Below are 12,311 nucleotides of genomic sequence, written 5' to 3' on the forward strand. Positions count from 1 at the left end.
AATCAAATGTATTATGTACATTTTTATTGCACATATTTCCAAGATTATTATTTTGACAATTTATTGGTTTTATACAAACATGCTTTCAAGGCAACATGTTATTTAAAAAATATTGTGATAATGTGAAAAATTTATCAGCGTTTCATAGGAATATTGTTTTGTTGTTGTTTTTACCCAGTTCACCTATTGGTGAAATATAAATGAATAAAAAACAGAGCAATTACAAAAACAAACAAATTAAACAAACAAATAAATAAATAAATAAATAAATAAATAACTATTTCTACAAAAGTTCGAACAAAAGTCAATTGAAAACAGACTTTGAAAACTCAAATACAATTATTCAAATACAATTTGTCTTTACATCTGAATTCATATTCTTTGTATAGTGCGCTTAAAAGGTGCACTAAGCAGGATTTAAAAAATAAAGCATATAGACTTTATGCCTCTTATAAAGTATAGACAAAAAGAATGCCTCTTAATTACTTATGGTCCTCTAGTGGTGGTGGTGTTTGTAGAAATATTTAACACATTTCATATTTTCTTCCTGAGCTCTGGATATTTCTGGGCAATTATGTTTTTAAGATGACACTTAATTATTGTTTATTAGTGAGCTAATAAGAAAGTTGAGGCATGGGCTAACCTCAAGGCAATGGCTCTAACAAAACAAGTCATCATTAGGAGGTGGTCTAAAGACTACAAGACACAAGCTGTCTCTGTGAAGAGTTCAAACACATTCTGAAGAAAGCCATAGCCGTGTGTAATCACTTGTGTTTTTTGGGGGGTGGGATGGGGTCAGGAATTGTTGAACCAAGTCGTCATTTTGAACTTCAGTTTTTTGAGCTAAAGCCTTCGGGATATTTTTAGTCCTACTTTGATGCATATTTGGTGTTGAAACATTTGTGACTGTAAACACAGACAAAACAGAGATGATGAAAAATATCTGCCAAAATGTCCCAATTCAACCCATGTTGCCAGGGCAACGAACTCCTACAAGTCAAAACTACTTCCAGAAGAATTTTCTCCTCTGGATAGAATGCATCACTAGTTGTTTATGGGGCCATGTTTAAGCTCTGTTCCAAATCCTAGAGAATATGCCTTCCTGTCTACACACTGTAGGCAACTGTCTTCTAAAGGGCCTTTCAGACAGGATGCAGAGTGTGCTGTGCTGGCCAGCTGGTTTCAGCGAAGCCCTTCAGATACAAAGCGATATGCGCTACGCTGGCCAGAGCAAAGTAGGCAGTTTTTTTCAAAACCTTTAGCGGGAGTTCTATACGTCTAGTCACTTAATTGTTGTTCCACCTTTCGGTCAGCAGTAAAATATGTATCCGTCCTGTGCTAAGCAGCGAGCGATAGCACTAGCCCTACTAGTAAGAAGAATAAGAAAGAGCAGCAAGGAAGAAGAGGCAAACTTGTATTGTATAGCTCCGGAAATTCCGACACACAGTACTAGCTGTTCATTAATTTTGCTTTCCGCACTTGTTTGGATGCCCTGTTTCTATTGGTCGCTCGGGTAATCATCACAGAGAGCAGCAGCGAAAGCTTAACTATTTTGAACTTTGACCGCAGTGTGCGCGCAAGCTCGCCCATGGTGCGCTCCGCTGTGCGTCCGCTTTGGTCGACGCAGCAACAAACCGTACTCGAGTGGTGCAAGCCATTGAAATAATGGGTTTCATAGCGTTGCGGTGCTGTTATCGCATTCTGTCTGAAAGGCCCTTAAGGCAACTTCTTGACCAAAATGAAACCTTTTAAGGTACTTATTTTGATTGCTCTATATACACACCTGCATTTTGTTTTTCCTTTTGAAAGGATGCATTAAATTGACCAAAAGTGTCAGTAAAAATTGTTGCTTCATTACAAAAAAAAATCAAGCACAGTAATAAATCACAGGAATAAATTATATTTTAAACCAGTATTTTAAGGTGCAATAATATGTATTCATGTTCTATTAATATATATAAAAAAAATTAAAAAATCGATAACACAATGCTCTATGTAAGCTTTTTTATAATAATAAAAATAATTATTGTGAGGTTTTTTCCTCACAGTCCTGATTTTTTCCTGATTGTAAGATCAATTTGCAATTGCAAGTTATAAAGTCAGAATTGCAAGATATGCAAGTTATAAAGTCAGAATTGTGAGATAAAAAGTATCTTCTTTATTTTTATTCCATGGCTGAAACAAGCTTCCATAATACGCTGACATGGATTACAATTCATAACGCACATAAATATTGGGGAAAATAATTTATTTTAGAATATATTCGAAGATTTTTGGAATCTTTTCAGAATTGATTGAATTATAAGCATAAGTTAATAAACTTTTCTCTTCTGGCTTTGTCAGTCATCTTAGATTAATTTCTGCCATTGACAAAAGGATTTGAATCGGAGCCCAAAATGGGTTTGTGTCGATACACAGAAAGTGACATCTGTGGCAAGCCGTGACATTTGCAAGACTACTGAGACAGGCAGGTTCTTGTCTGTTTTTATTTTAGTTTTTTTTAAACCAAGGGTTGGATATTTATTTATTTTTAGCTCAGGGCCATTAACAAGAAGGTTGCTAGTTCAATCGTGCACGAAGCAAGCAATTACACACCGCAACTGTACCCTTGAACAAAACTCTTTACTCTAGGATACTCCAAATAGAATGACCCTGTGAAAATAATATCTTCTGTAAAGCTCACTAAATAAACACCCATGAACTCAAAGAGAAAATGTCAAGCTCCAATCTTAATGTCTGGCTTTTCACATCTTCCAAGAGTCATAGAATTTAAAAAGCACCATGTCGCTATGATGACAGTTTTTGAGGGAACAGTAAAAATCTGTAGATTTGCCAACATTTGTAGCAAGAACTGTACACTGCATGTAGGCCAGTTGATTACTTCTCAGATCTAATCGCAATTATTTTACATAACAGTCACTTTTTGCCATTCAAATAAGGGAACTCATACGTGCCTATTTTATTATAATTTCATTATTATATTATATATGATTCCAAGTAAAAAAAATAGGTTATACAGTGCTGCAGCGTGACGCCAAAACCCAGAAGACTAATCCGCCAGTGGTTCCCTCAAGGTTTTCCTATCGGTTTTTATAATGGGGTTTTTCAATTTATGGAGTAAAATTAAATCTGTGGTAAACATAACTTGACAACACTTGGATGTTTTGCTCTAAAGCGTAAATTACCCATATCGGAAATGCAAATTTTGAATTTGAATATTTAAAAAAAATAAAGTGTTATTATCTTATTATGTTTCTAATAAGTAATTAGATAAGAATGTTTGGGGTGTGAGTGTGTGAAGTTTATGTTGTAGAACACAATGTCCAAGTATCACCAGGTTATGTTTTACTATAATTTTGCTCATACATTGACAAACTCTATTATAAAAACCCATGGGAAAATATTGAGGGAATCAATGGCGAATTAGTTCCGGCGTCATCCCTGCAGCACTCTATTAGGCTTGCACTGTAAGTGACATGAACAAAACATAATTAAATCAACAATTAATCAGCATAACTGCATAAAATGCATGATCGTCCTATCTGAACGTCCTGACTGTGCAGAGTAAGAAATGTTTTGTTGGTCCTGGAACAACAAAAAATAAGTTCTAACCCAATTCATAACCCTAACTTGACCAGTCATATAGGGTCCTAACCCTAATATCTGATTGGTTGTCCCAGGATGTTGACCCTGTAACATAAAATTGTGCTTCTGGACTGACAAAAATTCTGAACACTTACGCTGGACTCACGCGGCACAGAAGCTGTGCATATACAGAACAGAAACAGAACACCCTTTTGTGTTTTCACACTGGCAATGTTTGACAAGCAGCAGCTGAACCTCAGCTTGTGTACTGCAAATACAGAGAAGTATCGTCCATTGTTCCACCTTTTTTCAGCTGTTCTCTGACAACCACATGCTTTGATTTATGATGGGCAGCATATTCAGTTGCAATGCGACCATGTTCCCCTCCTACTGTCCTACACATATGTTGACTTCGGACCACAAAACCAGTCATGGGTATATTTGTGGCAATAGCCAATAATACATTGTATGGGTCAAAATTATTGATTTTTCTTTTATGCCAAAAATCATTAGGATATTAGTAAAGATCATGTTCCATGAAGACATTTTGTAAATTTTCTACCGTAAATATATATACAGTATATAAACAAACATTATTAGTAGTAATATGCATTGCTAAGGACTTCATTTGGACAACTTTAAAGGCGATTTTCTCAATATATGTCTTTTTCTTTTGTATAAATCTAAAAAATTGACCCTTATGACTGGTTTTGTGGTCACATATGCATATAACATGCTGTTTATATGTAGCTTACGTGATAAAAGTAATCTTAAAGTTAAGATATACCTCTACGTTTTAATCATTTAAACAGGCCTTTGAATTTTTGGCAAAAACTCCTGGCAATTATGTGTCTGTGCATTTGATTTATTTTCTTCAAAGCGGCGAATGTCACTCACCTAACTTATATTACTTTATGGTGAAATTAGTTATTTTCCTGTTAACTCGGGTGTATTTTCACTAAGAACGATGCTCTGTGGCTTTAATTCAGTGTGAGCGGCACAGCAAAAAAGACTTGGTGGGCAATGAAAGCTCTAATCTGTTTAGACCAAGCGTGTAGCACTCCTCTTAGAAACTGAAGCTTCTGTGCCTCGATCGCCCCCAGGTAGTTGATCCCAGTATAGCTCATAAGCCCCGACCCCTCCGTGTTTTCTAATGGACGCGAGACAAACTAAACAATCAAATTACACTTCATATCATTGTTTTCAAAAGTTGGTTTCTGTTATTGTAGGCAGTTTTTAATCACAATGATTTAATTTCAAGTGTTCGTTTTTTAAATAAGTTTAAAAGTTTATAAAAACAGGGGGTGTGACGTCATGATTGACAGCTGAGATTGACTGCTTCTCTGAGTGAAGTTGTCACCGAGGCACTAACAGACTTTTTTGGGGTTTTTTTATTTCTACATTTCCATAACGGTTTATTTCACACCAACATAATGAATTGTTCTGCATATGTGCGTGTGGGCGGGGTTTTGATAATCGCGCCTCTACTTCCTGCTCTCTACCGCGCAGATTCCGGTCCCGAAATCACTACTGTGCAGACTCGGTCCCAAATCTGCACAAGATGTCAGCGCCATAATCAAACCTCCGGAGGCTTCAGTTACTCCAGCGGAAGCTAATGATGTCGCGTCGTCCATATTTTTTTACGGTCTACAGTTTAGACGGTTGCTGAAAAAAAATTTGCGCTGCTTATGAGTCTAGTGTGAAACATATTTTCTGTTTTTTTTTGTTGTCTTTTCTCTGCCATTCTTTGAGCTTTTCAACACTAGTTTATTACTGAAATCTTGTAAAATCCAGAAAAGCACCAAAAACAACAAAACAAACGAAAAAAATTATAAATAAATAAACAAGAAAAAAAAAAACTGTAGTCGCTCGATTTACAAAACAGTCTCCCCCTGTCTAACTGTCCAGATCTTGACTAAAATAAGCAGCAATGTGGACCAGACAAGACAGTTAGCTTTAAGTTACTCACATGTTTATTTGAAGCGCTCAAATAACCACTACTGAACCAGAATCTCATGACATTGCTATGTAACTGCGTTTCGGCCTAAGGTCCACCTAAGTGTTTTCTTAACGCGGTTGGCGTATTTTTTAAATTGTTTTCAATGGGAACGCAGAGTTATTTAAACGCCAGGAGTGTATTTCAGGCTCAAGCACTCAACGTTTTTTACTGGTGGCCGAGAGTTAAAGAATGTTCAACTTTGAGTAAAACTCATCACTGTCACTTTTCACCCAGCCGTCTAATCACAGTGGAGGAGTGGGGGGACAAATACAACTAGATGCATGATAACAGAACAAAATGATTGAAAACAAGAGCCAGAGCAAACACTTTTCATTGTATCTGCATTTTTATATAGAAACAGTACAGAAACAAGCTATTTGTGAAAGGAAATACTAGTAACACTTCCGCGGATATTCCGTATCATAGCAAGCAAAGTGTCTCAACTGAAAAAACGCTGTGCTGCCAAAACACTATCAAACACTCACAGCAAGGCGTTTTCAGCAGAGCACCTAGCGTTTTCAGCTGGCTAAAAATGCTTTGGTGGACATGCGGCCTAACTGAATCCAACCATGAAAAAACATATCAAACAAAAATATAAACAGATATAGAGTTTTGTCTTCGAGAAGTAAGATCAAAGGTGAAAATCACTCTGAAACTGTACAATAAACCAAAAGTAGAACACGAAAAACAAATCCATCTGGAACCTGTGAAGAGGAACACTGATGAAAACAGACGACTTACCGAGAACATTTCCTGAGGGAACTTCATCCAGTTCTTCCAGCTCGCGGCCCATCAGCAGGTAGAGGCTGTCCACGGTACAGCAGGCCATGTGTGGGACAGTGGGTAAAGAATCAGCAACTGAACAACCCTCAGGAAGCTAAAAGGAGAAAATGATCAACAAAAATCCCACATCAGCATCAGGACTCATACTACCAGAAAGCTGGTTAACCTGAAAAGAGTTATAAACAATATCATTATACTTTGTAGGTGTATTGGTGTATTTATTCTGTAATAATACATTTAAATAATATACAGTATATATACACACACACACACACATTATAATACAATTAATAAGCAAATTTAAGCATAACCAACTTTTTTTATTTGGCAGGAGGCCAATGCCTTTTTGCTCTTTAAGATTTGCTATTAAAAGTATATCAACATGAGATTTTTTTTTTCAGTTCAAATGGTAATCTCAATAATTGCCAAAATCATTGCAATTTTTTTGACCAAACCTTGCAGCCCTGAATCACCTTTGTTTAAATGGATGCTTCCGCTCTTAATTTGAAGACGTTCTTAATGGCTGATGATGGTGGAGATTTATGCAAATTCGTCTCAGAGCCTTCAATGAATGTCTCAATTGCATGAGTCTTATAATAGTTTCTCGGTAATAATGTAATAATTAGCTCCAGACAGCTTCAAACATGAGGAAATTAATTGGAAATGAACCCGAACGAGGCAGTTCATTTACCCGAGTTCAAGTTCACCAGGGTTAAGGATTATTAATTGTGTGATGATTATGTTATGAATTTCATTAATTCTTGGATAAGGAAACCGTCTGCAGTTATTAAGACAGACAAACTGCTGCTCACCACTCTGAGCGCCAGTGATGGATCGTATTTGGGTCCGAGCACAAACACCTTTTGGCCTTTTCTGACGACACCGCTGTAGACTCGTGCAAAGGCCACAAAATGCTCTTTGTTTTCCTCCTCCACTGCAGTTTTGACCGAAAGAGCCTCTGTCTGTGCACAGAGAGCATCTGCAGAACACACAACCATACAAAATATAGTTGATGAATACTTCAGAGTAAATAAACAAGATTTTAAAGAGGACCTATTATGACCTTTTGCATTTTCAATTTTCACAATGAGTGTGAAAAAGGTCTTCAAAGTTATAAAGCACAAAGTCACTCTAAAGGGATTTATTCTCGATTTCAGTGCGCACTGTTTCTGAACTCTCTGAAACACCTCCATTGTAGTCTTGAGTTTTCTTCCGGGAACGAACATTTAAATAATTCCATACTCAATATAAAGGGGCGAGGCCTGGTTGAGTTGCGTTAGTAGTGTGTTGAAACTCGCAGATATGCTAAGGGCCGTGACATTTCCCAAACACACTCGAAACGGTTGACCAATCAAAACACATCTAGTCGACCAATCAGAGCACATTGTGCTTTCCGGAAGGAGTGGCTTCATAAAGGCAGAAACTAAAAAGAGAGTTAATGAGAGACTGGGAAGAGAGGTGCTGCAACAATGTAAAATATGTTTTGTTTTGTTTTTTTGCATGAAACCCTGGTTCTAGTAAACCCTAAAAATGAAATAAAGACTTTGTAAAGGGGCATAATAGGTCTTCTTTAAATGTATATCAAATAAAGTCAAATAAAAAGTCCCCAGGTAAAGTCAAAGAAATTAACATACCATGATACTTTGATATGCACCATAGTACAGAATTTACCTTAGGAAATATACCCTGTGCCAAACCCGCCTCTTTTACTCATTCACTGTCAGACACACATCATTAAATGGATTCAGTTCTTGCCTGTGACACGACTGGTGGCCGGGGTTGCTGGGGTTGAAGAACCTCCAGCATCAGCTGACCCGGGGCTTTCAGCACTCTGATTGGCAGCTTGTCTCTCGGCGTGCCGCTGCCTGGCCAGTTCTCTTCTTTGGGCGATCTCCTCATGAGTCAATGGCCTGAAGGTAGGAAAACATCACAAATCATAATGCATGGTTATGAACCACAGAAGCCTGAGCACTTGGCAAAATCACAACTGCACAGTGGGCTAAAGTATTTTCTGTGCACTTTATTAAACACTGCAGAGGTCACCTGTTTGTGGATAAACTCGTCAACCTCTCATATGTAAATGTGTGATATGCTCAGCTAGAGTATTGTGTGCTAATAGGTGGATGAAAACAATTATTCATTCTCTGTAATTCTCATGAATTACAAGAAAGACATTTCTTAAACTCAGAACAGATCGCTGCACAATTTTATTTGATTTTATAGCACATTATTATTCCAATGCCAAATATACTGATTATGTAGTTATCAGCAGTCACAACATTTGTCGATGTTTTAGCCTGTATTTAATATAAAATTGTCAATTAAATTAAATCATTTAATATGCAAATGTCCGTACAAATTATTTAAAAAGTTTTTTTTGACCAGTGTATGTAACATAAAATCTTAAAGGGTTAGTTCACCCAAAAATTTTAATTGTGTCATTAATTACTCGCCCTCATGTTGTTCCAAACACACAGGACTTTCGTTCATCTACGGAACACAAATGAAGATCTTTTTGATGAAATCTGAGAGCTTTCTGTCCCTCCGTTGGTAGCTACGCAACTGACACTTGATCACTTCAAAAAGTTCATAAAGAGATCGTAACACTATTCGAGCGGTTTACAATATGCTTGACGCACGAAAACAAACCTCATTGGTTCTTGCTGGAGTTTAAACCTGCTGCGTAACACAAGAATGAACCTCATTGGTTCTTGCTTGCTGAAGCTCAAACGTGCTGCGTAACACACTAGAATGAACCTCATTGGTTCTTGCTGAAGCTCAAACGTGCTGCGTAACACACTAGAATGAACCTCATTGGTTCTCGCAGAAGCTCAAACGTGCTGCGTAACACACTAGAATGAACCTCATTGGTTCTTGCAGAAGCTCAAACGTGCTGCGTAACACACTAGAATGAACCTCATTGGTTCTCGCAGAAGCTCAAACGTGCTGCGTAACACACTAGAATGAACCTCATTGGTTCTTGCAGAAGCTCAAACGTGCTGCGTAACACACTAGAATGAACCTCATTGGTTCTTGCAGAAGCTCAAACGTGCTGCGTAACACACTAGAATGAACCTCATTGGTTCTCGCAGAAGCTCAAACGTGCTGCGTAACACACTAGAATGAACCTCATTGGTTCTCGCAGAAGCTCAAACGTGCTGCGTAACACACTAGAATGAACCTCATTGGTTCTTGCAGAAGCTCAAACGTGCTGCGTAACACACTAGAACGAACCTCATTGGTTCTTGCAGAAGCTCAAACGTGCTGCGTAACACACAAGAATGAGCCTCATTGGTTCTTGTTGAAGCTCAAACGTGCTGCGTAACACACAAGAATGAACCTCATTGGTTCTCGCAGAAGCTCAAACGTGCTGCGTAACACACTAGAATGAACCTCATTGGTTCTCGCAGAAGCTCAAACGTGCTGCGTAACACACTAGAATGAACCTCATTGGTTCTTGCAGAAGCTCAAACGTGCAGCGTAACACACTAGAATGAACCTCATTGGTTCTTGCAGAAGCTCAAAGGGTGAGGTGAGTAAATAATGACAGAATTCCCTTTAAAAATAGCCAAAAAAGCCAGGGCGAGCAGTTTTTTGTGCCAGCTATTATCACACACATTCAATTTCAAAAGCAAAGATAAGTGAACCGATTCAACATCTCGATTTCAAAAGAAGCCGACATGCCATTATATGAACAAAAGGGAGCTGCAGACAAGCTTAAATAGAACACCAAACTCTTACAACTGTTCGACTTGGAGATATAAATCTCAAAGTCAAACTGGTTGGAACGAAAACTGGCTCAGTTCTCAACATACCAAAAAGGTACCAAGGAGTTACCATAGCTTGAACCTAGCCAACATCAAGCACTAATAATGTGCTTTTATGCTCCCAAGCAGTAGATCCAATAGAAGATTTAAACCATGTTTGCCTCCAAACTGCTGCCACGTTTATTAAGGACCCATCTAAAGCAGAGTGATGGCTTCATCTGAGGAGATGACAGATGAATGATGGGTAGACTATAAACAAATCGCTGCAGGAGGAACATAACAGCCAACAACTGTGACTTATTTCACTTTAAATCCAAGTATAGATCCTATGCGGTCACACAGCATATTTGCTCTAATTGGTTGGAAGGCAATCCCAGTGAAATGATTGTGGAGTTCATCAAGTTTACTTTTTATGATGCAGCAAAACACTTGCCAAACAAGCTGTAATTGGTAACAAAAGTTTCAGCTTTGAATCGACCGAAGCGATGCGTGTAGTATGGCTGACTCAATGGAGTTATGATTCTTAAGAATAAACGACTCAGACAGTTCACTCAAACCCATACAGCATTTGAGGGTGTCTAATACTGTAAATAAATATATAAATAAATAAACTGTATCTATATATATATATATATATATATATATATATATATATATATATATATATATATATATATATATATATATATATATATATATATATATATATATATATATATATATATATATATATATATATATATATATATATATATATATATGAAACTGATGTTTTTATATATATTTTGGGTTATTTTCTAGCTAAATTTGTTTTAAATAAAAATAATAATATAAAATAAACCACAATGTGCACAAAATTGAGAAAATGTAGTGTGAGTTACCATCCCATCATGGTTTAGAAAGAGTGCAGATGTGATTAATTTTAGTTTATGGAATGTTACATGATTGTTAATAATGTTTTTTTTTAATACAGTGAATTAAATACCAGATGGGACTTGTGTCTTTAATGCTAGGAAAAAGTAACGGGACAAGGCGTACCTTATTCGTGGAAAGCGTTGGCTATAACTTCAGAGCTGTGAACAAAAGTTATGATGATTTGGGAGAACACTGCCATGTTGAAATATGAATTAAAATTTTAGGGTGCATAAATTACATTAAAACAGGATACTGTCCAGATGTAAACCTTATGTCCTCTACTTTAAAAACTATGTTTTTTATAATCATATAAGCAGCTAGTGCAATAGCAACTACAATTGTGAATCAGACCATAAAAAAGCTGATTTGGGTCTTAATTACACTCAATAGATTTTTACCCACTTTCCCCCTTTTGACTTCCGCTCCATTAGTGCTTAAATAATGTTGTGCGTCTCAAGTGCTTTATATCAGTCCTTCTCTGAATTGTAATTTTTTTCCTTTTTAAAGGCCTGAATGTGTCGCTTATTGCCAATAATGGAAACAGCATGAAGCTCATTTACAAGCTCGGCCACTGTGGTCATGAAGTAATGGGTACAGAACCTTACGGCAAAGTCTTTAGAAACCACAAGCGGGATTGTTCTTTAATACTCTCAAAGAGAGAAAAAAGATGATAGAGGAATGGAAATATAAATTGTTTCTAAATATGCACACACAAAACACATCATCTACTAACAAAACACACTTCATCAGTTTTCAGCGTGCAAAGCATTAAACTACAGATAGTTTCCATTAAAAACAATTGTTAAGATGAGATTTGTCACTTATCTACATTTTACAATATAAACAATTAGATTTATGCCCACAACATATAAATAACTGATATGCTTAAGAAAACCCAGATTTGAATCTGACCAATCTCCACTGTGTAATAAAGGCAAAAAATTTGAGAGATCTGCAAATGTGCTTCCCTGTGACATCAGAATGCAGTGAAACGCCGCCCCAACAGAAGAAGAATGCCTATTTCTGTAGCCCCGCCCACCTATTTACGCATGACATTTAACAAATAACATAAGCTTACTTGGAGCTAAACCGAATCGATAATCAAAGCAATAAACATGCCATTGAAGATTACAAAATATAGTAAAGTGCCTGGTTGTGGAAGAACACAGTCGCTGCATAAGCTTCCTTCGGATTCCAATATTAGGAATGCGGTTGAACTTTATTTTTAATGAAATTCCAGCTCACGTGGGTAAGTTTATTCG

At 36.9% G+C, this 12,311-nt stretch overlaps 1 protein-coding gene across 1 annotated transcript in view; it reads right to left on the reverse strand.

Moving 5' to 3' along the window:
- Positions 1–12,311, reverse strand: part of efl1 (elongation factor like GTPase 1) — a 158,346-nt gene that overhangs the window by 102,655 nt on the left and 43,380 nt on the right. Inside the window, exons 13-15 of the mRNA XM_079802056.1 lie at positions 8,123–8,277; positions 7,180–7,346; positions 6,326–6,461 (exon numbers count right to left, since the gene is read on the reverse strand). Coding sequence (XP_079658182.1) covers positions 6,326–6,461; positions 7,180–7,346; positions 8,123–8,277 — 458 coding nt within the window. The remainder of the gene's footprint in view (positions 1–6,325; positions 6,462–7,179; positions 7,347–8,122; positions 8,278–12,311) is intronic.

This window comes from Gobio gobio (assembly GCF_949357685.1).
Source record: "Gobio gobio genome assembly, chromosome: 2".
NCBI lineage: Eukaryota > Metazoa > Chordata > Actinopteri > Cypriniformes > Gobionidae > Gobio > Gobio gobio.